This window comes from Protopterus annectens, chromosome 9.part0 (assembly GCF_019279795.1).
Source record: "Protopterus annectens isolate FY-2018-M chromosome 9.part0, PAN1.0, whole genome shotgun sequence".
NCBI classification, from domain to species: Eukaryota; Metazoa; Chordata; order Ceratodontiformes; family Protopteridae; genus Protopterus; species Protopterus annectens.
Genome location: NC_056743.1, coordinates 1,282,984,574 through 1,283,012,428, shown reverse-complemented (window position 1 = coordinate 1,283,012,428; position 27,855 = coordinate 1,282,984,574). Strand labels below are relative to the sequence as shown.

At 41.9% G+C, this 27,855-nt stretch overlaps 2 protein-coding genes across 3 annotated transcripts in view; both read left to right on the top strand.

Annotated features, from left to right (window-relative positions):
• LOC122812006 (alpha-1,4-N-acetylglucosaminyltransferase-like) overlaps positions 1-6,898 on the top strand; it is a 194,880-nt gene extending 187,982 nt beyond the window's left edge. The window contains exon 3 of one of the 2 annotated variants that reach the window (XM_044084218.1): positions 5,733-6,898. In XM_044084218.1, the coding sequence (XP_043940153.1) occupies positions 5,733-6,323 (591 nt within the window). In that variant the 3' untranslated portion in view covers positions 6,324-6,898. The remainder of the gene's footprint in view (positions 1-5,732) is intronic. The other variant, XM_044084219.1, reaches the window with a different exon arrangement.
• POLD2 (DNA polymerase delta 2, accessory subunit) overlaps positions 1-27,855 on the top strand; it is an 818,333-nt gene that overhangs the window by 495,949 nt on the left and 294,529 nt on the right. The gene's annotated exons all lie outside the window — the stretch shown is intronic.

The following is a 27,855-nucleotide window of genomic DNA, read 5'->3' as shown; positions in this document are numbered from 1 at the left end:
CAGATACCTGTCTTTGGCTTTCTAGTAATGGAACTGCACTAGTGGAGACTGCAAATGCAAGCAGATACATGTACTCCCTTTTCTCCTCAACCTCCAAGTTACTATGAATCCACACACATCTCAGAGTTTCCTTGGAAGATAGTTCCTATAAAAATAAAGATGGAAAGCCTGAGGGGTTCTTCAGGCAGAATAAAGCATATTATTTTGAAAGAGGTGTGGGCTGTGATCCATGCCTTTTAATCTCTTCATTATCTCTTGTTTACAGACAAAATTACATCAACAAGCTAAGGGGCACAAGGTTGCACCTTCTATACAGGCTGCTATGATCACTTGGAAGCATTCCTTAACCCTACAAGCATATTACATTCCATCAGAGCAAAACACAGTGGTAGACAAACTGAGCAGGACAAGGACAAACCCTCGCTAATGCTATTTGAATAAGGGAATCTTCCAGTTCTTGATCCATTTATGGGGATCACTACAAGTAGATCTGTTGGTCAACTTGCAAAACAGACTTTATAAATGTTTTTTTCATTTCCTTGTAGGAAAATGTATCTTTATGTATTTCCTCCCCTTCCGCTGATATACAGCATAATTCTGAGGATTCAAAACTCCCCAAAATATTTGTGGTGACCCCTTTTCAGCCCAGGCAATATTGGTTCACCCTTTTTATGGAATTGGCAAAAGACAACTACCACAGGCTTCCTCACTATCTGGATCTAGTCACATAAGACAGGGGGAGTTTGGTATACTGTAATCTAAAATATCTTAAATGATCTGCCTGGACTCTGATACCTTTTAAGCACCTCTTTTTAGTTGATGTGCAGCAGGTACTAAGCGAGAGAAGAAATCCTGCTACTAGAAGATCTTATCTTGACAAAGTGTAAGAATTTTCTAGTTGGTGCCTACCCAATAACCAGGGCCCTGTCTGGGACTGTACCACTGGTTCTCATATATATATATATGTGTGTGAGTTACTAGCCTCTGGCATTCATACTACTTTGTCAAGGTACATCTTGCAGCCCTTTCATTATGTCTGCCCATGGATCCTTCTCCCTCTTTTCAATGTTTTCTTAGTAAGACAGATTCTGATAGGAGTGTTTCATCTGAGATCACCTTGTAAACAAGTTGCTCCTCCCTGGGAGCTTAACTTTCTGCTAGAAGAGTTAATCACATCTCTGTCTGAACCTGCAGATCAGGCAGATTTAAGGTCCATTACATGGAAAACTATTCTTCTCTTTGCTTGGGCATCTGCAAGATGCATATCTGAGTTGCTAGCTCTCTTGGTGGGTTAACTCTATATGGTCTGCTTTTGAGCTAGAGTAACAGTAAGAACAGATCCCTCATTCACACACAAGGTTATTTCAGAGTTTCATTGAATCAGGCCATCAATCATTCTGTGTTCTATCCTAACCCTCAGAACCATGGAGAAGTGATTACTCATACTTTGTACATGGTTGAATAGGCTTTAGTAATCAACCCATATAGCCTGAAGGCTAATGCAGCAGTAGAATTGATGAACATAGTGCAGTTGTGTAAGTTGCACTTACTCATAATAGTAGGTGTTCGAATTCCTCATCATTGCAGTAACTGCACTCACCCATCATCCTCTTAATGGCGCATGGAGTTATTTCTTGTTTGCTTAGTTCAGGATGAGTATACTTTAGAGCAAGAACATTTTGAAGATATTTCATCTCTGATTGCTGTTTTTCCCCTCCTCAGAGTTAATCAATTAGCAGTCGGAGTGGAAGTATGGGAGTGAACCAGAACTTTTGGAAGCCGGGTGGTTGTTGTGTCTTGTGTAAGACACAAGTTACATAGCCTAAAGGCTACTACAGTAGTGTTGAATTCAAACACCTACTGTAACTGCAATTTATGAGTCATACCATACCTCTCAACTCTCCAGATTTTTGGAGAATGTACAGATTTTTATCTTATATTGTGGTCTGTTCCTCATAAAACGTAGTTTTCTTGCAAATCGCTGAAGCCATACTTTCTAATGAAGTCTGTCTATTATATGACATAAGCAATCAATGAAATGAATTAGTCTTCCCCACTGTTGTGTCCATACTGAAATGATTATTGTTTTGTTGGACCACTATATAAAATTGACAGAAATCTAACCTCAAATAACAGAATTTCTCTAAAAGAAAGAAAATTTATGATGAAAATACTAACCAATGTTAAAACTTCAATGAAGAGATGGTACTTATAAAAAAATGATGTCTAAAGTCAGACCTTCACAGATAGCTATTAGGCATGTGGTCCAGAACTCTATTGAAGACCCTAGCCCAACTTACCAATTGCCCCAAACCATTATTTTCTTAAATAATGTACTGAGTCACATGGTAGGCTAATAGAGACTGAGGGAATCAAACCCTAAATTACAGAAAGCAGCTCATTAACATCTGATAACTTTAATCCTCTGCACCAGCTGTCAGACTGGTTAATGTATAAGTTTGCATCATCTCTGGTACAAAGTACTGATTCACAAATGTAAAGAAGGAACAGGAGGTCTTTGACCAGAATGCCAATAATGGCAAAGGCTCTTAAGAGAAACAGTGACTTTCTACAAATTAATAACCAGTCTAGATCTGTGAAACTAGCTAATATGTCCAAATATTTTTAGTGTGCTTATCATTCTCTCAGAGTGTCATAGACAAAACTGGTGACTGAGTTAAAAACAGCTGCAGGGTAAAGCATTTCAGCAGAAAAGTTGTAGTGATGGTTATTTGTCACGGAAAATCAGAACCATTAATTTTGTAAATGAAAAATCAGAACTGTTAATAAATAACTTGAAGTAAGAGGATTTGTGGCCATGCAGACCACCATGGATCTCATGAATGCATTGCCTTGAAAACCTTAATTATCTCAGTACATTAGGTGAGATGGAAGCCTCACAAGCTGCTCTGGTGGCATAGAGGGATAAAACACTGACAACAGCCCAGCTGACCTGGGTTTAATTATCAGCTCAGGCAACTGATGGAGCAGCAAGGGATAGATATGGGTGCAATCATTGCAGGGGAGCAGTTAAATGGGAATTTCTTGTGGTGATTCCAGGTGGAGACTGGGGATGTCACAATGAGGGGTATAGTCCAAAGAGGGACAACAATGTTGGGCATGGCTGAGCTGCTGCTGAGTGAGGTGACTGCCCCATTTCATACCCAACCCTCAAACATAACCACAAACACTGTACTGTGAGGGGGGCATAACAGGTAGATCTTAATTTAAAATACCACTGGCTGTAGCCATGACCCCCAGAACACCTTTATAGGTTCATAGGTTAGTACTAGGCTAACTGCCCTTTTGGACCATTTGAAGCCTAGCCAATTACCCCATGTGAGAATCAAACCCTGCACCTTGTGTCTGTAAGGTAAACACCTTAACCATTTTGTCATCCTCCCACCCATGGAAGCCTCACAAGCTGCTCTGATGGCATAGAGGGATAAAACACTGACAACAGCCCAGCTGACCTGGGTTTAATTAGCAGCTCAGGTAACTGATGGAGCAGCAGGGGAGAGATATGGGTGCAATCATTGCAGGGGAGCAGTTAAATGGGCATTTCTTGTGGTGATTCCAGGTGGAGACTGGGGATGTCACAATGAGGGGTATAGTCCAAAGAGGGACAACAATGTTGGGCATGGCTGAGCTGCTGCTGAGTGAGGTGACTGCCCCATTTCATACCCAACCCTCAAACATAACCACAAACACTGTACTGTGAGGGGGGCATAACAGGTAGATCTTAATTTAAAATACCACTGGCTAAAGGTGATAGCCATGACCCCCAGAACACCTTTAGGTTCTCAGACTGAATCTAGCGATGTTGGGAAAGACCAGGGATGAAGCAGGGACTATAAAGTGCTATAAAAGAGGTAAGAAGGCTCATAAAGAATCTTATTAAATATAATGAATATGTTAAGTAACAGTACTGAAAGGAATTGAATTTCCTATTAATTAAAAACATTAATATCTTGTTTACTATATTTGTTAATGTTCTGACACAGTACATGCTAATATAGTACAAAATAGGTATTGACATCTTAGAATTGTAAATGTGCTATATGAGGTGCTACAGCTTTATATATGGGTACAGCTGCAAGCTGGGATGTATGTAATGTGATGCCTTCCCTTCTGTCGATGCACATATTAGTAAAGCTTTGACTGTAGGTGCATCTTACTTTCTCTCAGTTCTTTATTCAGGCCTATCCTGATTATTCATGATGTAAAAGTGTGAGATACTACATTGTACATCTCATAAAATGTTCACTAATAACACTGATGTCTTAAGTTTTTTTCCCAATTGATAACTGTATTGAAGTTTCTAAATTTTGTTATGACGAACTAAACTAGCAAAAACTTCTAAGTTCTGCCATAACTGTCAGTTTCATACTGTTTTAAGGCAAAAATGCATAGGAGCTGTTATTTTGGTTTGTGATGTATGGCATAATAGAACTTATCTTCAAAATGTGGGTAAATCTCATATTAAGTCGACAGATTACAGAACATAAATGAGTTTCCTTTTAGATCATTTGCAGATATTTCCTTCATTTTGTGGTTCAGCTTCAGCAGATGAAACTCTGTGGTTAGATGTTAATTGACTAATGTAAGATAGCAATGCCTTAGCCAATACTTAGCATGCCTTGTTGTTGCAGTTGCAATCATTCAAACATATCTATAGTTTTTGTATAATTAAATATTCTCTGTGTTGTATATAAACAATATTTTTCCTACTAGAAGAGGTCTTCAAGGATCACAAACTCTCCAGCAGATGAGAATCAGGTGTGGTGTGGCAAAAATTATGTAATTCAACAAGCAGAAGAACCCAAAACAACACTAATTTGGGATGAGGAAATGAAAGAGAAAGTTACTGTTCCAAAACAGAAGGTCATTGTGATTGAAGAGGCCTCAGTGTTGTTTCACTAGACACTAGTGTCTCATTGAAGACACATATTACTGGAGTGAGAAGAGATATATCACAGCACTTACTAACTGTTTACATTATTATAACCACAGCAGGAAGATTTTGTAATAGCTACTATGTCATCAATCAAGAGTTTATATGAAAACTGATAGATGTGCTATGGTATGGGATTTTTCTGGTACGCTTTTGCTAAAAATGATAAAATACAGTATTGTGGGTATTTTGTACACGAAATGCATAGATACCACAGAAGTAATTATACAAATTAAGAAGGTAGAGGTTGGTGAAAAAACCTGTTGGTAGAAAAGAGTGTTTAGATTTTCATATTTTCAGCAATAGTATATTTTGCTTACATTAATGCATAATTATTTCTTTGGTGAGTTAGTGAGTTAGTTAGTTAGTTAGTTAGTTAGTTAGTTAGTTAGTTAGTTAGTTAGTTAGTTAGTTAGTTAGTTAGTTAGTTAGTTAGTTAGTTATTATTATTGTTCTGCATTTAAATAAGTGCCTTCTAAAGAGCTGAGGTAAGTATGTGACTCATCTGGTATATATGAATAGAATTATTTTCTGTAGTTTTGCAGTTGAACTAGTCATGAGCTTGGGCCATCATTTCCTTCATGGGTGATGTATGTATATATATGGGCTTCAAAATTACAATAGGAGCACTAAAATTGTACTGATGTCCTTAAAGAAGCTGTCATATTAACTAGTTGCCTCTAGCTGCTTCCATCCCTTAACTTTCCTTGCATCACTCTTCTTATATGTAAGCATTAAGAAAATAACATTGCATTACTTTATTTCTTGTTTATTACAGGATAAAGTTTATAAAGAACCTTACTGGATTCAAACCACTTCAGATGGCTACAGACTTGTGCTTCTCTGGAAAAATGGAGGGTTTTATTTTGACACTGATGTTATTAGCACTAAAAAAATACCTGAAGAAAATTTTTTGGCTAGTGAATCAAGTGATTCTGTCTCCAATGGAGTGCTTGGATTTCAAAAGCATCATTCATATATTATGGACTGCATGACAGATTTTGTTCTGCACTACAATGGTGGCATTTGGGGCCATCAGGGTCCTACCTTAATAACACGTGTGGTAAAGAAATCATGCCCCCTTCCACACTACAACAAGGTACAAGATTTTAGATGTGATGCCAGGAATCTGACTTTCTTGCATCCATCTCGTTTTTATCCAATTCACTGGACAGCGTGGGAAAAGTATTTTGAAGTCTGGAAAGAAATTCCCAAATTTGAAGACTCCTACGGTTTACATTTATATAATTATATGAACAATAAAGCAAAAAAAATGGTTGTAGCAGGAAGCAATACCTTGGCTGAAAATCTGTTTATAAAGTACTGTCCAAGTACTTATGCCTTCCTAATAAAGAAAGTAAAAGATTAAGAGTGAGTAAACAGCATGAAAACTAATCACTGATTTAGGGACCACATTGTGGAACCAGCTGAGCTTTGTTCAATAAAAAAATCATCACTACTAAAGACAGAGTACTTACATTTGAGTGTGTTAGTGTGAACATTGTATGTATCTGTTTGATTTATATGAACTTTACTAACCTGTATTCTTTATTGGTTACAATGATTTCCTACACTGTGTTAGGCAGTGATATATGCTGAAAAGGTAGCAGTGTACAAAAATAAGCAAAAGCTTTAAACATTAACAGAAACACTTGAATCAAGTAATTCTGCTGCAACAAAAGCAATGAAACAACAGGCAGAAAAAACATTCATTTAAATCAAAATGAATAGAAGCATTAAAATAATGAATAATGAGAGCTATCTCAGAGTAATTTGTGTGTGCAGAATACTATCATGTATAAATCAGATGTCACAATCATATCCTAACAGTACAAGATTCTGTGTCCTGCTGTGCATATCAAAGCTTTGCTTGTATATGGTTTGATGTTACGAACTTATGAATCTTATTTCTCCCATAGAACTAAGCATTGTATGTTACTTCTAATCCCCAATAACAATACAGGCTATAATGACAGAAGTAAGACAGAGATGAAAAGAAGCTCTGATACCTTATGAGCATTGACTACAGATGGAGATATAAGTAAAATAAATAATTATTTCATCCAATCAAGTGATAAAAAGACATTCAACGACTTAAAGGGCATTTCAGGCATGTTTTGAGAAAGCATCATGCACTGATGCAAAACATACATTTTAAGTAAACTTTGTGATTCTATAACCAGAATGAGACACTTTCTTCATTTTTTTTTCATTTACAGTACACAAACGAAAAACCACCCTACCCTGAGCAAAGGGTAGCTGGCCACTGTCTGCTTGGACTCCTCCTCCTTCCCTGCTCCAACTTCAAGATGCCACCTGAGACTGAGCCACCAGAGTTGCAAATGTGAGCTTTTCTCCTGTGCCATTAGGCTAGCAAAGATGTTCCTTTTTATTTTACTTTAGATGGCGGTTCAGAGAACAGAAGGTTATCCCTTACATGAACTCTAGTAAGGAGTGTGGGTTATGGAGCCTTCACTGTTACTTGCTTTTTTGGATGTTAAACTTATGGATTAGACAATTTTGTAGAAGAAGAGAGTATCATTCATCAGTCTGTGAAATAAATACGTGCATACATATTGTCCTTCAGACGATATGTTAAACCAAGCCTTATCTGCCTGATGTGGAGATAGCTCAGGTGGAGTAAAAGATCCCATGGCATTTATAGAAAAGAGTAGATTAAGTTCTCCAGTGTCCTGGCTAAATTTCTCCTAGTCAGTATAAATACCACCTCTGGTCTCTCCTGAAAAGAGGCTATTGGCTTAGTGGGACTAACCAAGTGAACAAAGTTTAAATAAATACATTAATGAACAGGTAAGCCTGTTAATGGATATTGTATTATAATAAATTAAGACTACTCATTGTTTTATAGATATGAAGCTTCCATCAGGGAGTGTAGTAAGACTGCTACTGACAATACCATATTTCTTTTAAATGATACCTTTAGGTATTGTATGAAATTCTTTGATTTTCATCTTTATTCACTTAGCCTGATTCCAGATTTATTCGACTGTACCATTCCATTTCCTTTGCCTTTAGTGCAAGTCACCTTTTCAAACTTCATACATCTTTGTATTTACAGATGAAGTGCAGCTTGTATAGAGCTGGTGTTCCTCCTCCATGAACTCTGGCTCACTATGATGTCTTTCTTTAAGCCCCGTCTCCTTTCTGGCCAGGTGGCACAGGCTGACATTCTTTTCTCATATGATGCTTTGTTTTCAGCTGACCCCACATCTGAGCCACTTGTCTTGAAGGCCCATGTCCTGGCAGGTTTGATGTCATGTCTTGTTCCTTACCATATATTGCCAGGGTACTTTTTTGTGAAGTGCTCTTTTCTTCATATTATTTTTACCTGCCTGCCTGACAAGACTTTGCATTAAGGCTGTGCAATGTTTGCACAATAATTTATCTTTCAGCATTAATAAGGAACATACTATGATGTCCTTCATGGATGCATCTGCAGTCATAACAACTGGGTTGTCCTGTCGTCAGGCAGCCCTTCAGTCGGCCGGATTCCAAAGTCCGGGTCCGGCTTCGGCTGATGTCGCACTTCACCCGACGTCATCTCTGTTGGTCTTCGGGTATAAAAGCATCAGCCGACGCCATTTTCCTCAGTCTTTCTTGCCGCGTGGCGCCCGAAGCAGAAGCTGTTCGCAAGTGCCGGTCGGTCGGATCCGGAGATTACTTCTACCGAATACTACTTCGAAGACTTCTAAAGCTAAGTACCCCGTTGGGGACTCTTTCTTGCCTCAGCCGATGTCAGAAAAAGTTAATAATTTTTAACCTGTGGGAAACAAATACCTCATAAAGATTTCCACTCTTATTGCCTGCCTTGTTTAGGCCCAGCCCACGACGTAGCAGCCTGTTCGGCCTGTGCTTCTTTCAACCGACGAACGCTTAGGCGTCGGTCGGAGTTTGCAGAACAGTTTTTCGGTTCTGATTTTGCGTACATTATGCCGTCGGATCCTCCGACTACCCAATCTGCCAAAACGCAAAGATAAAGACCGACACTCGCGGTCCGCGGTTTCGCCGAAACCATGGTTAAGCAAACGCGAGTGTCTCAGTTTCAGCCGAAACCGAGAAAACTGATCAAAGTACAGCTGAACCTATCTCTACAACTGAGGCCCCTGCTACCACTCTTGAATCGGCCTCAGAAATTTTATCCACTACGGTGGTTGCCACTGACTTATCAGACACCATTCCCTTGGATGTCTCTACCCCAGCACGTGGTGCTGCTAGGCCTCCAGCAGCCATGTCCATTAAGGCCTTCGCCAGGGCTAAAGCAGCCAAGACTACTAAGACAGTGCCTGTTAAACCCCCACAACCAGGCCCTCTTCTAGTTCTCAAATGCTTACTTTGGCAGAAGATTTAATTTCATTAATTAGAGGATCTCAATCTCACCCAGACAGGGCCTCTCAGCCCCAGAGAAGAGACCTAGGGCAGAGCCCCTGAGCCAGTGTCCTCTGATGATTCTGCTGACGAATCAGACATAACTGACCAGCCAGAGGCTCCTTTCTCCAATTTTGAAGATTCTGATGCTGAAGAATCCATTCCAGCTGCTTCCCCTCCAGAAGAATTCTCCTTTGGGGAAACCTTACATGCCATGCGAGAGCAGTTCCAATGGCAGCAACAGGATTTTTCAGACTCCAGAAAAAGACTTAGGACCTTTCTGCACCTCCCACAGCACAGGCCCTTAGCTATACCTCCTGTTCTCTCTGTGGTGGATGATGCTTTCAATGATGTCTGCTCCGCTCCAGATTCTTTACCCCAGCACCTGCCAAACCAGACAGATTTTACAGGGTGCCAGATACTCATCACCACCTTTACAAGGCCCCACTTGCAGACACCGAAACTATATCCCAGGGTCCCAAGGCAGTAGCCGCGACCATAGCTTGAAAGCCTATTCCTTCTGAAAGGGAAGCAAGGTCATTAGACAGATGGGGTAAAAGGTCTACACTTCAGCTACTCTCTCAGCTAGAGCTTTAAACTGTCAGTTTCACATGATACAATACCAAGAGTTTATGCTTGATCAGTTAACTAAAAACTAACCACTGATGAATCTCTTGATAAGAAATATGTATTAGAAATGGTAAATAACATACAACAGGTTAGCAACCATTCCTTAAAATGTGGCTATGATGCACTGGAGGCTTCATTTAGATCAGCCATGACTGGCACAGTGATAAGAAGGCATGCATGGCTAAAGGAGCAAGCTTTACCGGATCATGTTAAAGCTAAGTTGCTAGATGCTCCTATGGATAAGACAAGTTTGTTTGGTACACCTGCCCAGCAGGTTATGAAGAAAATGGAAGAAAAGGCAAAATCTGTTCAAACGGTTAAAGATTTCTTGCAGGTTCAACCCCCAAGGTTTAGCAGGAACTGGCCTGCCAAAAATTGGTCCTTTCCTGACTCCACAAAATTTCAAAGGGGCAGGAATAGACGTTCCAGAGGCAGAAACCAATCCAGAGGAGGTGCCTACAGAGGACGACAGTGGCAAGGTAACAACAGAGGCACAGACACAACCACTGCCACTACATCAGCACAACCACAGTGACTTAACCCTAAATCCGCCTACCAGGGAACAAATAGCAGCTCCTCTAGGCGGAAAGTTAACCTTATTTTCAAAGAACTGGCACTCATTCATACCCCCTATGCAGAATGACTTTGGAGCTGTGGACCCTGGCACTCAGCTACAACATCCAGTTACAGGCAATATTTGTACCGGGAAAAGAAAATACTCTAGCAGACATATTAAGCAGAACCACATCGGATGCCCACGAATGGAAGCTGCACCCGGACATCTTCAAGACCATCTCAAAGAAATGGGGAATGCCTCAGATAGATCTATTCGCATCACCCCTCAATCACCAGCTCAAAAAGTTCTGCACAAGGACATTCCACCCACTAGCATGGAAAGTGGATTCGCTCTCCTTCAGCTGGAAAGGCCTAACAGCATATGCATTCCCACCTCTTCCCTTGATACACAAAGTACTACTAAAAATCAAGGAAGAACGTACAAGGATAATCCTGATAGCTCCAAACTGGCCAAGACAACACTGGTACCCACTGCTGAGGAGCATGTCTCGGAACAATATGTGGCCAATACCCCTGATGCCTTTGATGTTAACTCAGAACAACTACAGCATCATACATCCAAACCTAAAAACGTTGCAACTGACTGCATGGAACATCACATAGCAGCAGCTAATCCAGAACTTTCCCAAAGAGTTAAAGACATTATTCTTGAAGCACGCAGACCTTCAACAAGAAGGAACTATGCTGGAAAATGGAAAAGGTTTGTCATTTGGAGTACGGAAAGAGGAAAAGATGTGTCAAACATAGATATGCCTAACATTCTGGAGTATCTGGCCGAACTTCTTCATTCAGGCCTGTCCTACTCCTCCATCAAGATACATGCATCAGCTATTTCAGCAGAATACAGCTTTGATCCACCTGTTTTTCGCACCTTTGCTCAGGCAGTTCCTCAGAGGAATCAAGAATGTAAAACCTCCAAGGAAACCACCATTACCAGCTTGGGACTTAAACTTTGTGCTAGAAAAGTTGACACTATCACCCTTTGAACCAGCAGCAACAGCAGACCTACAACACCTGTCATGGAAAACTGCTTTCCTACTGGCAATTACTTCAGCAAGGAGGGTTTCAGAACTACAGGCCTTAATGGCAGTGCAACCCTTCCTAATCTTCCACCAAGATAGAGTGTCCATGAGGACTAATCCTACATTTATGCCTAAGGTGGTATCCAGAGTGTCTTTAAACCAGGCAATCCACCTACCTACCTTCTTTCCCAACCCACAAAACAGAGGGGAAAGAATACTGCATACCTTGGATGTACATAGACAGCTACGCTACTACTTGGACAGAACAAAAAATAGCAGAAAGACTGACCAACTTTTTGTAGCCTATGCAACAGGAAGGGAAGGAAAAGCTATTTCCAAACAGACAATCTCCAAATGGATAGGAAATTGCATACGATTCTGTTACTCCTTCCATGGAAAACCAATTCCACAGAACGTAAGACCTCATTCTACAAGGGCAACAGCCACTACCACAGCCTTCTTACGAGGAGTGGCAACCAAAGACATTATTGAGGCGGCTACTTGGACCTCCGTGCATACATTTGCCAAGCATTATAATTTGCCTCTGTATTCCAGATCCCAAGCAGGGTTTGCCACTGCTGTACTGCAAGGGATCCTAAACACACCATAATCTACTTTTATCCTCCTCCCCTAGTTGGCTATGGTATTCTACCCAGTTGTTATGACTGCAGATGCATCCATGAAGGACATAGTACAGTTTTGTACCTACCATAAATGTAGATGTCCGAACTGGATAGCATCTGCAGTCAGGATTACCCTCCCTCCTTCCCTCTGTGGTACTCTAGGGTGTTTACCCTCCTAATAGCTAGCTGGTGGGGAGTCTTTATGGTGTATTTGTTTGTATATATGTACATACATGCTTATTTTGTGTTTACCTCTATCTTTTTGGAAACATTGGCATCTATCCAAATTTTAGCCTTCAAGAGGGCTACTGGCATCTGGGGCAAGAAACACTGAGGAAAATGGCGGCTGATGCTTTTATACCAAGACCAACAGAGATGACGCCGGGTGAAGTGCGACATCAGCGAAGCGGACCCGACTTTGGAATCCGGCCGACTGAAGGGCTGCCTGACGACAGGACAACCCAGTTGTTATGACTGCAGATGCTATCCAGTTCGGACATCTACATTTATGGTAGGTACAAAACTGTACTTTAGTGAAAGAGACTTGCTTCCTTGTATGTTAGCTCTTTATTTCCAGTAACCGATCCTTTATGCTTCAGTACCATGTTCAGAATATTTCTGTTGATGTCATGTTTTATATCTATCTCTCTCTCTCTTTCTTTCTCTCTCGCTCTCTCTCTCTCTCTATATATATATATATATATATATATGCATGTGTATGCATGTGTGTGTGTGTCTATATATATATTTCAAAATGAGCTCCTTTCCTTCCTCACACCCTCCTAAGAGTAATGTATGATGAAATCATATGCATTTAATCACATGCAGATGTTCTTCATCTCACATTGCTGCAGTCCTTACACTTGGGTAGTCCGCTGTCCTCGGTCGGCCCGAATATCAAAGTATAAGGCTGACGTCGGTCAGGGCGCATTTGACTGACATCAGGACGTCAGGGTACAAATGCGCATGACCGACGTCATATCCTCCGTCTTTTTTGCCGCATGGTCCGATGCAGAAGCAGTATTGCAAGTGCCGGTTGGCGTTCTGAGATTTTTCGATTTAGAAGTTTCAGACCGAGTTCAAAGTTGGCTAAGTACCCCGTTGGGGAATATTTTAGTTTTTCTTGCCTCAGTCATTTACCGGATGTCAGAAAAAGTTAATAATTGCATTTCTTGTGGGAAACAGATACCGCATAGAGATTATCATACTTTGTGTATTCCTTGCTTAGGGCCTGAGCACGACGTTGTTGGCTGTCGCTCTTGTGCTAGATTTAATAAACGCACTATAAAGAGAAGGTTAGATTGTGCAAGGTTAGTCTTTGGGAAGCGGTGCAACTATAAAATGCCGTCGGATGCTCCGACGCCCGCTTCTTCGAAGAAGCGCAAGGACAAGGCAGTTAAGCCTAGGCTAGAAGAACCGTCTGTACCAGACGCCGGTTCTTTAGAGGTGTCAGTGGAGCCGGTGGCTCCACCGGAGGTTTCTTTGTGTTCCCAGGGTGAGACCTTATTGTTGCAAGATGTGGCCTCTCAGGAGACTAGTCAGGCTGAGGGGGCTTCTCATGTTACTATACTCCCCTCCCTTCCTAAGGTGGCTAGGCCCTCTCCTTCTGTTAGGGGCAGGCCAGGTTTAGCTTCAGTTGGTGTTACCCCTAGCTCTTCAGGTACTGTGCCCAAGAAGCATATGCTTAAAATGGCAGAAGATTTGATTACTTTGATTAGGGGTTCTATGCCCCCTCCTGATAAGAGACCTAGGGTGGAGCCTGAGCTGGGGGGTTTTGAGCAGGCTTCAGATGTTTCAGAGTCTTCGGCTGAAGACTTGCAGGAGTACTCTCCTTATTCTGATTCTGATGTGGATGATTCTACTCCTTCTGCTACTCCTCCTGAGGATTTTTCTTTTTCAGAAACTCTTCATTCCATGAGGGAGCATTTTAAGTGGGAAGGTCAGGACTTCTCTGATTCCAGGAAAAGGCTTAGGGAATTTCTGTTTTACCCCAGCATAGGCCTTTGGCTATACCTCCTGTTTTGGATGTAGTGGAAGATGTTTTACAGAAGCTTCTCTTAATCCTGATTCTTTGCCTCCTGCTCCTGTTAAGCCGGATAGGTATTACAGGGTGCCTGAAGCTCATAAGTATCTTTTTAAGAGTCCCAGGGCAGACCCAGAAACTGTTAGCCAGGGGCCTAAAGGTGTTAAGGCTTCTGTTGTTAAGAATCCAGTTCCTGCAGACAAGGAGGCTAGGGCCTTGGATAGATGGGGAAAGAAAGTCTATACTTCTTCCACTCTTGCTATGAGGGCTCTGAATTGCCAGTTTCACATGTTGAAATACCAAAATTATCTCCTTTCACAATTGAAGTCTAAGGTTGATGCTCTGGCAGTAGGTATTGATTGTAAGGAGTTGCAAGATTTAGTGCATGTTTCTGAACAGGTGGGTAAGCATTCTTTGCAATGTGGTTTTGATGCTGTACAGGCCTCGTCTAGGGTGGCTGCCACTGGGTCAGTTCTTCGCAGGCACGCCTGGCTGAGGGATCAGAATTTGTCTGAACATGTTAAAACAAGGATTTTGGATGCTCCTTTACAATCTGACGTGTTGTTTGGTCCTCCTGTTGAGACAGTTTTAAAGAAAATGGAAGACAAGGCTAAGTCTATGCAGACTGTTAAAGATTTTTTGCAGGTCCAGCCTCCAAAGTTTAGTAGAAATTGGCCTACTAAAGGGTGGACGTATCCTTCTTATGATTCACAGTCTAGGGGTAGATCTAGACGTGGTAAGGGCAGAGCCCAGGGCTCTTTCAGGCCTAGAACAGGGAGTTCTCCTGCACAGGCTTCGGGTGAGGGCAGGGGTCAGTCCTTTCGTAAGCAGACCCAATGACCTACCTTTTCAGCTGCCAGAGCCTGCTCGTCTGGCAGCACCTTTGGGAGGAAGGTTGGCACTTTTCAAAGAAAATTGGAGTTTAATTACCCAGGACAGATGGGTTTTGGATATCATACACCACGGCTACAGGTTTTATTTCCATACCTTGCCTCCTTTCAAAGGCATGCCAGACATTCCTCCTCAACAAAGAATAGAGGCTCACAAACAGGTTTCTCTGTTGCTCCAACTAGGGGCCATACAGCCGGTCCCTCTGCCAGAAGTGGGCCTAGGATTTTATTCTCGCCTGTTCCTAGTACCAAAGAAGGGGAACACGTGGAGACCAATTTTGGATTTATCTATCCTCAACACTTATCTGGACATTCCCAAGTTCAAAATGTTGACGTTGCAGCAGCTTTTACCTCTGCTGGGCAAAGATCATTGGATGGTAACTTTGGATCTCAAGGAGGCTTACCTTCATGTTCCTATCAGACTAAGTTGCAGAAAGTATCTGCGTTTTCGAGCTGGGACTTCTCACTATCAGTTCTCTGCATTGCCCTTTGGCTTATCTACTGCGCCCAGAGTGTTCACGAAAGTTCTGGCTCCAGTGATAGCTTTCTTCAGACTAAAAGGAATACAGATCTATCCTTATTTGGACGACTGCCTAATTCTGGCTCAAGGAAGAAGAGCTTCTTCATCATTTGGAATATGTGATAGCAGTGCTAAGATGCCTAGGGTATTCTGTGAACGAAATAAAGTCCAGTCTAGTACCCTCTCAAGACATGTGCTTTCTGGGTGTGAGACTGAATACAGCATCCCAGATGGCCTTTTTAACCCCGGACAAACAAAAGAGTCTATCCCTTTACTTCCATAAGCTATCTCATCAGTCCGGGCTGACTGCAAGGACAGTCCTTCAAGCCTTAGGGTTCATGGCATCTTGTATTCTGGTGCTTCCCAATGCCAAACTGCATATGAGGAAGCTACAATGGTATCTCAAAAATGTATGGACACAGCACTGCCAGGATCTAGACACTGTCATTCAAGTAATACCTTGCATTCAAAAGGAATTTTTGTGGTGGGCTCAGGAATGTCACCTAAACAAGGGACTCTCTGTCAGAGGCGAGTCAGATTTTAACGACAGATGCCTCAGACAAAGCTTGGGGAGCTCATCTAAATGGAAAGTGGATACAAAACAAGTGGCCTGTCAGACTACAACATCTACATATCAACATGAAGGAGATGTTAGCAGTCCAGTTTGCATTAATTGCTTTCAAGGAATTACTTCTTCCAGGGCAGGTGTTGATTCTAACAGACAACACAACTGTCATGTGGTACATCAACAAGCAAGGGGAACGCATTCTTATCCTCTATGCAGGCAAGCAATGATTTTGTGGGAGACTGCTCTCAGTTTACAGCTCAATCTTCAGGCAAGGTTTCTGCCAGGAGCACAGAACTCCTTAGCAGATGTGTTGAGCAGACGAATTATGGATCCCCACGAGTGGAAATTGGATCCTCATGTATTTCAGAAATTGACAGTGTCATGGGGAACTCCAGACATAGATCTGTTCGCTTCTCCACTAAACCATCAGCTGCCAAAGTTTTGCACAAAAAGGTTTCATCCCACAGCTTGGAGAGTGGATGCTCTTTCTTTCAATTGGAGCAATCTTCATGTGTATGCCTTTCCACCTCTGCCTCTCCTCCCAAAGGTACTTCTAAAGGTCAGACAGGACAAGCCAAGGATGATTTTAATAGCTCCGGATTGGCCTCAACAACACTGGTACCCATTACTGAGAAGTCTGGTACGGAAGCCTCCATGGCCTTTGCCTTCGATTCCACACCTGTTGTCGCAGGAGGACAGCCATTTGCTAAATGTCAAGCTTCACTCCCTGCACCTGACAGCCTGGCATATTCTGTTTTGAACCATAGGGGGCCTCCACTTCCTCAGCAAGTTTTGAATGTTATTTTGGAAGCTAGGAGGCCTAGTACAAGGAAAGTGTACGCAGACAAATGGAAGAGATTTTTGTTTTGGAGTGCAGCAAAAGATTTTGATGTTTCTGAGCCTAATTTATGTGTGGCTCTTCAATATCTTACTGAGTTACTGGACAAAGGTTTGTCTTTCTCTTCTATTAAAGTTCATGCTGCAGCAATTTCAGCTCACTATGATTGCAACCCACCATTGTTTTCTCATCCTTTGTTCAAGCAATTTCTTAGAGGGGCAAAGAATATAAGACCCCACGAAGAGCTCCTACTCCTGCTTGGGATCTCAATTTTGTGTTGGAGAAACTCACTCTACAACCTTTTGAGCCTGCAGCTACTGCTGAGTTGAAATATTTATCATGGAAGACTGCTTTTTTGTTGACCATTACCTCTGCAAGAAGGGTTTCTGAATTACAGGCCCTTATGGCAGTTGAGCCTTTCTTGATTTTCCATAAGGATAGGGTATCATTACGTACTAATCCTTCTTTATGCCTAAGGTGGTTTCTAGTGTGGCTTTAAACCAAACTATTCATTTGCCTACTTTTTATGCAAATCCCCAAAATAAAGGGGAAAAGATTTTGCACACTTTAGATGTCCACAGGCAGTTGCGTTATTATTTGGACAGAACTAAAGGGTTCAGGCAGTCTCAGCAGTTGTTTGTTTCTTTTGCTTTGAGTTCTCAGGGCAAGCCTGTATCAAAACAAACTATTTCTAAGTGGATTGGGTTTTGCATTGCTTTCTGTTATTCCCATCATGGCAAGGAGATTCCAGCTGGGATTAGGCCTCATTCCACTAGGGCTACTGCCACTTCAACAGCTTTTTTGAGGGGAGTGGCAACCAAGGATATTTTGGAGGCAGCTACTTGGAGTTCTGTGCATACTTTCTCTAGGCATTATCACCTGCCGCTTTACTCTAAGTCCAGGGCTGGTTTTGCCACTGCTGTTTTGCAGGGCATTTTGGCAGCTCCTGCTTCCTTGTAGTTAGCCATCCTCCCTTACCTCTGCTTTGGGATTCTACCCAAGTGTAAGGACTGCAGCAATGTGAGATGAAGAACATAGTACAGTTTTGTACCTACCATAAATGTAGATGTTCGAAGATCCACATTGCTGCAGTCCAATTTACCCTCCCTCCTTCCCCTCTGCAGTTAGAGGTGGTTGTGTGGGTTGGGTTGTACATATTGTATATATTGTATATATTGTACATATAGTTAGTGCAAGGGTGGTTGGTTGGTTGTTTGCTGTCTTTTGGTTTTGACCTTTATTTTTAGGGTCTTCTGACATCTGGGGCAAGAAAAGACTGAGGATATGGCGTCGGTCATGCGCATTTGTACCCTGACGTCCTGATGTCAGTCAAATGCGCCTTGACCGACGTCAGCCTTATACTTTGATATTCGGGCCGACCGAGGACAGCGGACTACCCAAGTGTAAGGACTGCAGCAATGTGGATCTTCGAACATCTACATTTATGGTAGGTACAAAACTGTACTTTTTGTATAGTTTATGTAAAGACAACATCTTCTGAATAATCCATTACTGAAGCTGCACTGCCTTCATCTTGTTAATATACAGCATCAGGTGGATCACCAAGAGATCTTGCATCCCTTGTTGCTTTCTTCATAGTAGTAGGAAAAACATCAGCTATCCTCAGTGCATTCTTCTGAAGCTTGGCCATGTAATTTTTCATCTGTTTTGCGTTAAGCCCTAATTACAGTCCTCCAGGTCTGGCCCTGTCATGTTCACCTCGCAGTATCTATACGACTCTCCCAAGATAAGCACCTTTACTTACATTTAGAATCAGAATATAGAATGTTATTTGTCAAACACATGCAATTTATTTCAGCTTCCTTTCGCACAACCCCTGCTTTCCTTCTCAACTTTTTTGTTTTTCTGAAAAGTCGTCTTCAGTAAGTGTTATATCTTCATTAGTGTTTCCTTCTTCTTTTATTTTTGATTTTGTTATCCAGCCACTCCAGCATCATCTTCATTTTCTGTTCTTTTTACAGCTTGACATACTTCTTGTATTTGTTTGAAGCAACCTTCCACTATTCTTGATTTGGCTGTTACATTTCTAAAGAGACCAGAGGTCTGTCACTTTCTTTATGTAGAAGTAATGCTTGCTGAAACAATTATCTTCAAAACCTTACTTCCTTACAATCCTTACAGTGGCCTTATCTAACTGCTTCCATATGAGTTTTCTCCCATTACAATTCAAAAACTGGCTATTCTGTCTAATAAGAATGCAGCCTTAACCTACCCATGGCCTAACTACACATACACTGTTGTCCTCATGTTGTCTGACATATGTATATCTTCTTTTCATACATGGCACATCTGATTCCTTTCTTGCTAGAGCACAGGGTACCTCCCAACCACTTGATATATCAGTAACATCCTCATACCAATCATTGAGGGCAGATATGCAGCCATGAACAGAGTCTGTATTGTGAGCAACTCATGGTCTGCTTCTAATCAGCAAATTTTCTTAAAGCCTTTCAGTGTGTCGCCTGATATGTCTTATGATATGGACCTTTTCTGCTTGGGTCCACTCTTCACCTTCCTCTTCCCCTACACCTGAAATACCTGTCACCCCATCTGTTTCAGACCTGCCACCACACTCTTACCCTAGCAGCTATCCTTGCCAACTGATTTGCCATTTTGCTGGCCACCACTTGACTTACTGCTCAAAGGTTTGAAGAGTTTGCCTCCTTTCTGCTAGACTCACGTCTTCAAACATGGTTTGTTGAATTTTACAGACTGGAGCCATGTACATTCCCTAAATGTTAAGAGTCAGGTCATTCTGTCATTGTCTTGAGTCTCCTTAAACAGTTGGCCATAGGTTCATAGGTAGGTACTAGGCTATCGGCCCAAGGGCCTATACAAGCCTAGCCAAAAAGGTACCCTGGCTTTCACCACCCAAGAAAATTATTTTCCTGTGCCCTTGTCGAGCAGAGCCACAGAGGTGATCCCCGGAGTGAATTTCCTATTTCCCATCCAATCATCAAGATTTTTTTTTTTGAAGAGTGCTAATGAGGAGCTTTGTATAATATAGATAGGCAGTTTGTTCCAGAGCATGGGAAGTCTCTGGGACAGGAATCTATCTCTCCAGCATGTTCTGTTTATTGTGGTGACAAAGTTTAGGTCCCTAGAGCATGTAGCTCGGAGGGATTGGGATCTCTTTAAGTGGAGCATGTCCAACAGTTCTGGATTTGACAAAGCTTTGTATGTTAGGCAGAGATCGCCTCTGAGTAGGCAATATGTGATGGAGTAAAGCTGGAGTTTTTTTAGACAGTCTGTGTAGGGCATCTGTTTGAGGCCAGTAATCCTCTTTGTGAGATATTTCTGCAGCCTTTCTAGTTGTTGTAGATGTCTTGTGAGGTACATACCAAAAGGGGAATTGTACTCTGTAATGGGTCTAATGAGTGACGAGTAGAGGGGAACAGTGATCTCTTTTTTCATAAATGAGAAACCGTTTGTGATGAGGTGTGCCACGTAGAAGGATTTCCTGACTACTGTGGTGATGTGATTATCAAAGGAGAGACTACTGTCCACCTGTATCCCAAGGTCTCATATCACACTTTCAGTGTTAAGTAGACTACCACCTATGTGGTAGCACATGGGTACAGAGTTTTTACCAAAGGGGATGACAATGCACTTTTTGGCATTGAGCTTGAGGCCATGGCTTTGACACCAAGCATCTGTCTCAGTGAGGCCCTTTTGTAGGATGTCCACATCATTAGGAGATTCAATTATGGTTCCTAGTTTGCAGTCATCTGCAAACTTCATTAGCCAAAAACCTTCTGTGTTAGCCTGTACTTCAGAAAAGTAGATACCAAGCAAGAGAGGACCCAGGACTGAACCCTGTGGTACTCCACTTATCACTGGTCTGAAGTTGGAATTTGAGTCTGCTACTTTCACAGTGTGGGTTCTGTCAGTGAGCCAGTTGGCAACCCATCTTGTGACATAGGGATTTATACCTAGTTTAGTGAGTTTATCTATAATTCCAGAGTGGGGGATGGTGTCAAAAGCCTTGGCAAGATCTAGAGAGGCTATGTGAACCACCTTACCCTCATCTACAGCTTTGGTGATTGTTTCAAAGAAGTCAATCAGGTTTAGGAGACATGACCTGCCTTTTACAAACCCGAACTGCATGGGGTCCAGAGTTTGGAGATTACCAATGTCTTTTGTTTATGAGTTTCATGATGATATTTTCCATGGCCTTGCAGACCAGGCTCGTTAGGCTAATGGGGTGGTAGTTCCCGAGGTCTGTGGTGGCTCCCCCTTTGTGGAGTGGGATAACCATCGCTGTGTGCTATTCAGTGGGCACAAAGCCTGATGTGAGGCTATGATTGAATATGGTGCTTAGGTGGGGTGCCAGTTCATTCTGTAGTTCATGTAGAACGCAGCCTGGGATGCTGTCAGGTCCCATGGATGCTGTGTTCTTGGCTTTGGACAGTGTGTTTTTTACCTGTGCAGCCATGATTACAGGAACTTTGCATTCTTCTGGTATAGAGATGGGCCCTTTAGGGGGTAAGGGGGGGGTAAAGTTAGTACTGAACCTATCTGCCAGGATGTTGACAATATCAGTTGGTTCTGTATATTTAGTGCCATTGTGCTGTAACTCAGAGCAGATCTGAGCATTGCCATTGAGAGTCTTGACATGGCTATAGAATGCTTTGTGGTTATCTTTATAATCAGTGGCAATTTTGTTTTCATAACTAGCTTTGGAGGATTTTATGAGGGATCTCAGCTTCTTACTGAGGCTGACCAGGGAGGTCTTCCAGTCATGGGATTTTACTCTTTTTTGCAACAGTTTCTGTCTTCTGTTGTAGAGTTTGTTTATGGCAGGGGACCACCAGATTAGCTTCCTTTTTTTGGAGGATAGCATATTGTTTCTGTTAGGGATAGCATGATCCATGCACTAGTGTAAGTGCTTATAAAGTGCATTTGTGTAGGATTCAGCAGTTGTACCTCTATTGTCAATCCGCATGGCTGTTGTGAAGTTTGCCGCATCTGTCTTAAGAAGCCTGAAGTTGGCTTTGGAGGAATTTATTACAGTGGTTTCCTTAATGGGGGGTGGGGGCAGGATGTGGATGTCTAGGCTGATTAGCTTGTGTTCGGATCTGACCAATGAGGAATTGACATCTGGTGTGGAGCACCAGTTGCCCATGTTGGTAATGGCCAGATCTAGGATATTGCTGCCCCTGTTGGGGGTGTGGATAAGCTGATCCAAGGCACTGGAATTTATGAATTCCAGAAAACGTTGAGCAAAAGAGTTGGTACATGAGTAGTTTTCCCAGTTAATGGTGGGGTAGTTGAAATCACCCATTATTATGGTGTTGGGTTGTACCCTAATATTTTCCAGTGTATCAAGAAATGAGGAATGGGAATCCTGGGGCATGGTGGGAGATCTGTAGCAAGTTACAATTTGGATTGCAGTCTTGCCCAGAGTTATCTGCACTTGGATAATCTCGGATGCATTATGCTGAGCAACTAGCCTGGAGGTGTGGATATCCTTAATGAATATGGACATGCCTCCACCTTTAGTGTTTTGGTCAAGGTTAGGTGGCCTAAAGGTGTGGTATGAATTATAGCCTGGTAATGCAGGGGTGCTCTTTGGAGCCATGAACCAGGTCTCTGTCATTACACAGATGTCGATGTTCTCCATTTTAAGGAGTGCCTCGAGTGAATGCATTTTGAGGTTTAGACTTCTAGCAGTGAGTAGCATTACCCTCAGATTTTGCTTGCTTGTACCTGCTACATTGGTAAATTTGTCATTTGAACCTTGCCTAAAAAAGGCACTGTAGGGGTGTCAAGAGCCTTATCCAGAATCCCAAGGGTGAGAGGTGCAGGCCATCTCTGGCAAAGCATTGTGGTCTGTCAATCATGTCATCTCAGGCAGACAGATACTGGATCCCCTTAGAATGACACCAGAAGCTTAGCCAATTGTCGAAGTCAATCACTTTGTCCTTGTATTGTGGTATCATTCTGGGTAATGGCAGGATGCTACTCAGGGCTAGGGTCATACCTGCCTGGGCTACAAGACCGGAGAGCTCCTCCATGTCTCATTTCATGTAGTCCAGGGAGGTAAGTCTCAGGTCATTCACACCAACATGGACAATGATGGAGTCATATTTGTACTTGTTGTGGAGTGACCTGAGTGCGTGCATTATGTGGCAGATCCTGGCACCTGACAGACAGCTGACAGCAACTTTCTCCTTGTTTAGCCTGGTGAGTGGAACATCAGTGTGCCTGACTATAGAGTCAGCTATGACTAGAATTTTTGGGTATGTTGTTATGCATTATGGGCTGTGGTTTAGTGGCACACTGAGTTTGCAGGCTATGTGTCATTTAGGTTGTGTTGGGGGGGTGGAGGTTGCATGCGTTTCTACTTTGGAGGTCTCTGTTGCTTGAGCAGATTTTTATTGAGGGCCTCCATGAATGTTCATAGGTTCATACTAGGCTATCTGCCCTAGGGCATTTATAAGCCTAGCCAGAGTGTGTTTGGCTTTCGCCACCCATTTTAAATTAATTTTGCTATGCCCTTTTTCGAGGTTAGTATACTGTGCCTCTGTCTAACAGTGGCACAGAAGTGATACCTGGGGTAAACTTACGATCTCCCATCCACTCATCAAGATTCCTCTTGAAGAGAGTCAATGAGAGACTCTGCCTAACCTGGGCTGGGATTTTATTCCAGAGTGAAGGGAGCCTCTGGGTTACGAATCTGTCCCTCCAGCATGTCCTATTTATTTCAGTGCTGAGGTTCAAGTCTCTCGAGCGCGTAGCTCGATGGGATTTGGATTTTCTGAGGTGCAGCATATCCATTAATTCCGGGTTGGACATGGCTTTATATGTCAGGCACAGATCGCCTCTGAGCAGGCGGTATGCCACTGAGTAGAGCTGGAGTTTCTTTAACCGGGCAGCATATGGCATCTGTTTGAGCCCTTTGATCCTCTTGGTGAGGTACTTTTGGGGTCTTTCCAGTTGCTGCAGGTGTCTGGTAAGGTACATCCCAAAAGAGGCATTGTACTCAATTATGGGCCTGATGAGGGATGAGTAAAGAGGCATGATGACCTCCCCTGATCTAGATGTGAATCCCTTCATGATTAGGTGGGCTATATAAAATGTTTTTCTAACCACTTTGGCCACGTGGTTGTTAAATGAGAGATTGCTATCAACTTGGGTCTCCAGGTCCCTAATTACTTCTTCCGTACCTAATGGATTACCACCTATGTGGTAATTTGTGGGCACTTTGTTTTTGCCAAAGGGGATGACTATACACTTTTTGGTGTTTAGCTTCAGGCCATGGCTCTGGCACCAGTTATCTTTTTTCTATGAGGCCCTTTTGGAGGATGCTTGCGTCAGCCGGAGAGTCAATTATGGCGCTCAGTTTGCAGTCATCTGCGAACTTGGTCAGCCACAGTCCTTCCGTGTTGGCCTGTACCTCCGAGAAATATATACCGAACAAGAGAGGTCCCAGGACTGAGCCTTGTGGGATGCCACTTGTAACTGGTTTGGAGTCTGACATGGCTCCAGCAATTCTAACCATGTGGGTTCTGTTCTTGAGCCAGTTTGCAACCCATCTAGTGACATAGGGGTTTATATTTAAGCTGGTGAGCTTATCTATAATGCCCGAGTGGGGTATTGTATCGAAGGCTTTTGCGAGGTCCAGGTAGGCTGTGTGGACCACCTTCCCCTTGTTAATGGCCTTGGTGACTGTTTCAAAGAAATAAACCAGGTTTAAGAGGCAGGATCTGCCCTTAACAAAGCCGAACTGGGTAGGATCCAGTGTCTGTAAGTCCCCAATATCTTTATTTATGAGGTCCATGATGATCCTTTCCATAGCTTTGCAGACCAAGCTAGTCAGGCTTATGGGGAAATAGTTTCCAGGATCCGTTGAGGCACCACCTTTGTGGAGAGGGACCACTGTTGCTGTACGCCACTCTTTGGGTACATATCCTGTAGTAAGGCTGAGATTGAACAGTAGTTTTATGTTTGGGTTTAGCTCTTCTTGGAGTTCATGTAGGGTGCAGCCCGGGACACCATCTGGTCCCATTGATGCTGTGTTTTTTGCTTTGGAGAGGGTGGCTTTTACCTGAGCATCTGAGATGTCAGGGGGGCAGCACTCTGCTGGGATAGATATTTGCCCTTTTGGTGGGGAGGGGGAGAGAAGTTTGCGTTGAACCTGTCAGCTAGGATGTTGGCAATGTCTGTAGGTTCGGTGTATTTTTTGTCATTTTGGACTAATTCTGAGCATATCTGGGAATTCCCACCCAGGATCCTAACATAACTAAAGAAAGCCTTGTGATTATCCTTAGTGTCCTGTGCAATTTTTCTCTCGAAGCTGGCCTTAGACGATTTTATGAGTGCCCGTAGTTTTTTGCTAATGTAGGTGTGTGTTTTGTGCTGCTATGTGTGTGTTTTGGTGGTGTAGGTTTTGAGGGACTATGTGATGAGTGTGGCGTGGTGCAAGTGTTTACATTCTCCTCTTGACTGTCTAGTCCAGTCTTGGGTGAAGAGAGCTTTGCTTCTAGTTTGGCTATATAAGTGCATCTCTCACAGGTTGCAGTGTTGGGTGGTAGGGGGAGAGGGTTGTCTGTGTACAAGAGGCAATTGCTGCATTGCTCCAAGATGCCCAGATTCATCAGGTAGACAGGAGAAAACACCGGGAGTTGACCCTTGTCAGATGTGATATATATATATATATTTATATATATATATATATATATATATATATATATATATATATGGGACTATTATTAATTGCTGATTATTCACAATGTTGGTATCTGAAAAATCGATGCATAATGTTGAAAGAAGGAATGTCAACAGATACTGTGCATACTCTAAGGATTACCATGGAGTAGCCTAAGCTCAAAATAAGTGTTTTTGCTGAGGTGATCTCTGCTGACTCCTGGCTAATTATGTATAATAACTCTGAGATCACACAATCTCCAGGGAAAGGGAATACTTCCCCATAAATGGATTGTCAGTTTAGTGCACATTAACCATCTGTTTCTGTTGACCAAATAGTGTTGGCAAACAGACATTGACATTGTGCACATTCCACAAAAACAACTACATCTACATATATATATATATATATATATATATATATATATATATATATATATATATATATATATATATATATGGGTCCCCTTCACATGGTCGACTTTTCAGAAAGTCAACTTTCATATGGCCGAGACCATATGATCAACTTTCGAAAAGCCGACCATAGGGAACCGCTATCTCCGTACAGTGCGGAATAGGAAAATGTCCTTCTTCAGCACTGTAGTGCGATCTCGGAGTTGGTATATTTAAGTTATGGGTGGGGGGTGCAGGGGGGCTTTTCGAAAGTTGATCATATGGTCTTGGTCATATGAAAGTCGACTTTCTGAACAGTCGGCCATGTAACGTAGACCCATATATATGTATATATATATATGTGTATATATATATATATATATATATATATATATATATATGTATATATATATATGTGTGTGTGTGTGTGTGTGTGTGTGTGTGCATGTGTGTGCATGTGTGTGTGTAGATATATATATATATATATATATATATATATATATATATATATATATATATAAAGATATATCCACGTTGGTGCAATGGTAGCATTGTTGCCTCACAGCAAGAGGTTCTCCCGTTCGATTCTCGGCTAGAGTGCGGGGAGTGCCTTCTGTGTGGAGACTGCATGTCCTCCCCACGGTTGGGGGTGGGCATTCAAAAGACATGTGTAAATGGGCGTGCCTTCATTGAAGGTTGAACGTCAAGCTGGCACCTTGGCGTTTGTGAAAATCTACTGCCAATCATTAGCGGACTGGAGTTCCGCTGTGGCATCCCCTAACTGGGAAAAGCCAAAAGACAAACAACACACACACACACCTGTGTGTATATGTTTTATAAAAAAAAAAAAAAAAAATATATATATATATATATATATATATATATATATATATATATATATATATATCTATGCGGATTCACTTCAGAATCTCAAAATTCCGAAACATCAAATGTCATATGATTGAGACCATATGATAGATGTTTCGGAATATCAAAATTACAAAACAAATAAAAAAACGGTTTAAATGTTTCTGCAGAGGGGTGCAATCCCCCTTGTGCCCTACACACCCCCACTACTTAAATATACCAACTCCGAGATTGCGCTACAGCAAGGAAAAGGGAAATCTCCCATTCCGCGCTGTATGCAGATCTCCGTTCAGAATTTTGACATTCTAAAACTTCAATCATATGAATTTCAAGGTTTTAGGATTTTGAGATTCTGAAGGGAACCCATATATGCACATATATATAAATATACATACGTGACTGTATGTATGTGTGTGTATATATATATATATATATATATATATATATATATATATATATATAAAATTGCCAGTCAGATTATTCAATACAAAAAACACTGAACAACTTCATTGGGAATTACATTCATAGGTACCTGAAATAAACTAACTAAAATCATTGTAAATTTAAAGCAATGATTTACACTTGTGATCACCAAAAAACAGCTTTTACTTGGGGGCTTTGCCCTCATACCTCAGGAAATTAAATATGCTAACTCCAAAGTTGTACAACTGCAAATAAAGGGAAAGAATCATGAATTATGTAATAGTCGGTCCCTTGGAGTTTGACGTTTGACCCTTACTTAATTCAACCAACTGTGTTGTGGGTCTATATTAAAGCATGGAATGCTTAAAACAGCGAACGATGTTTCATCAACCCTATTTCAGCGAAAGCTGAAATTGCCGACACCTCAGAACAGCAATTTCTTTCCTAGGGAAAGAAATCGCTGTTCAACCAA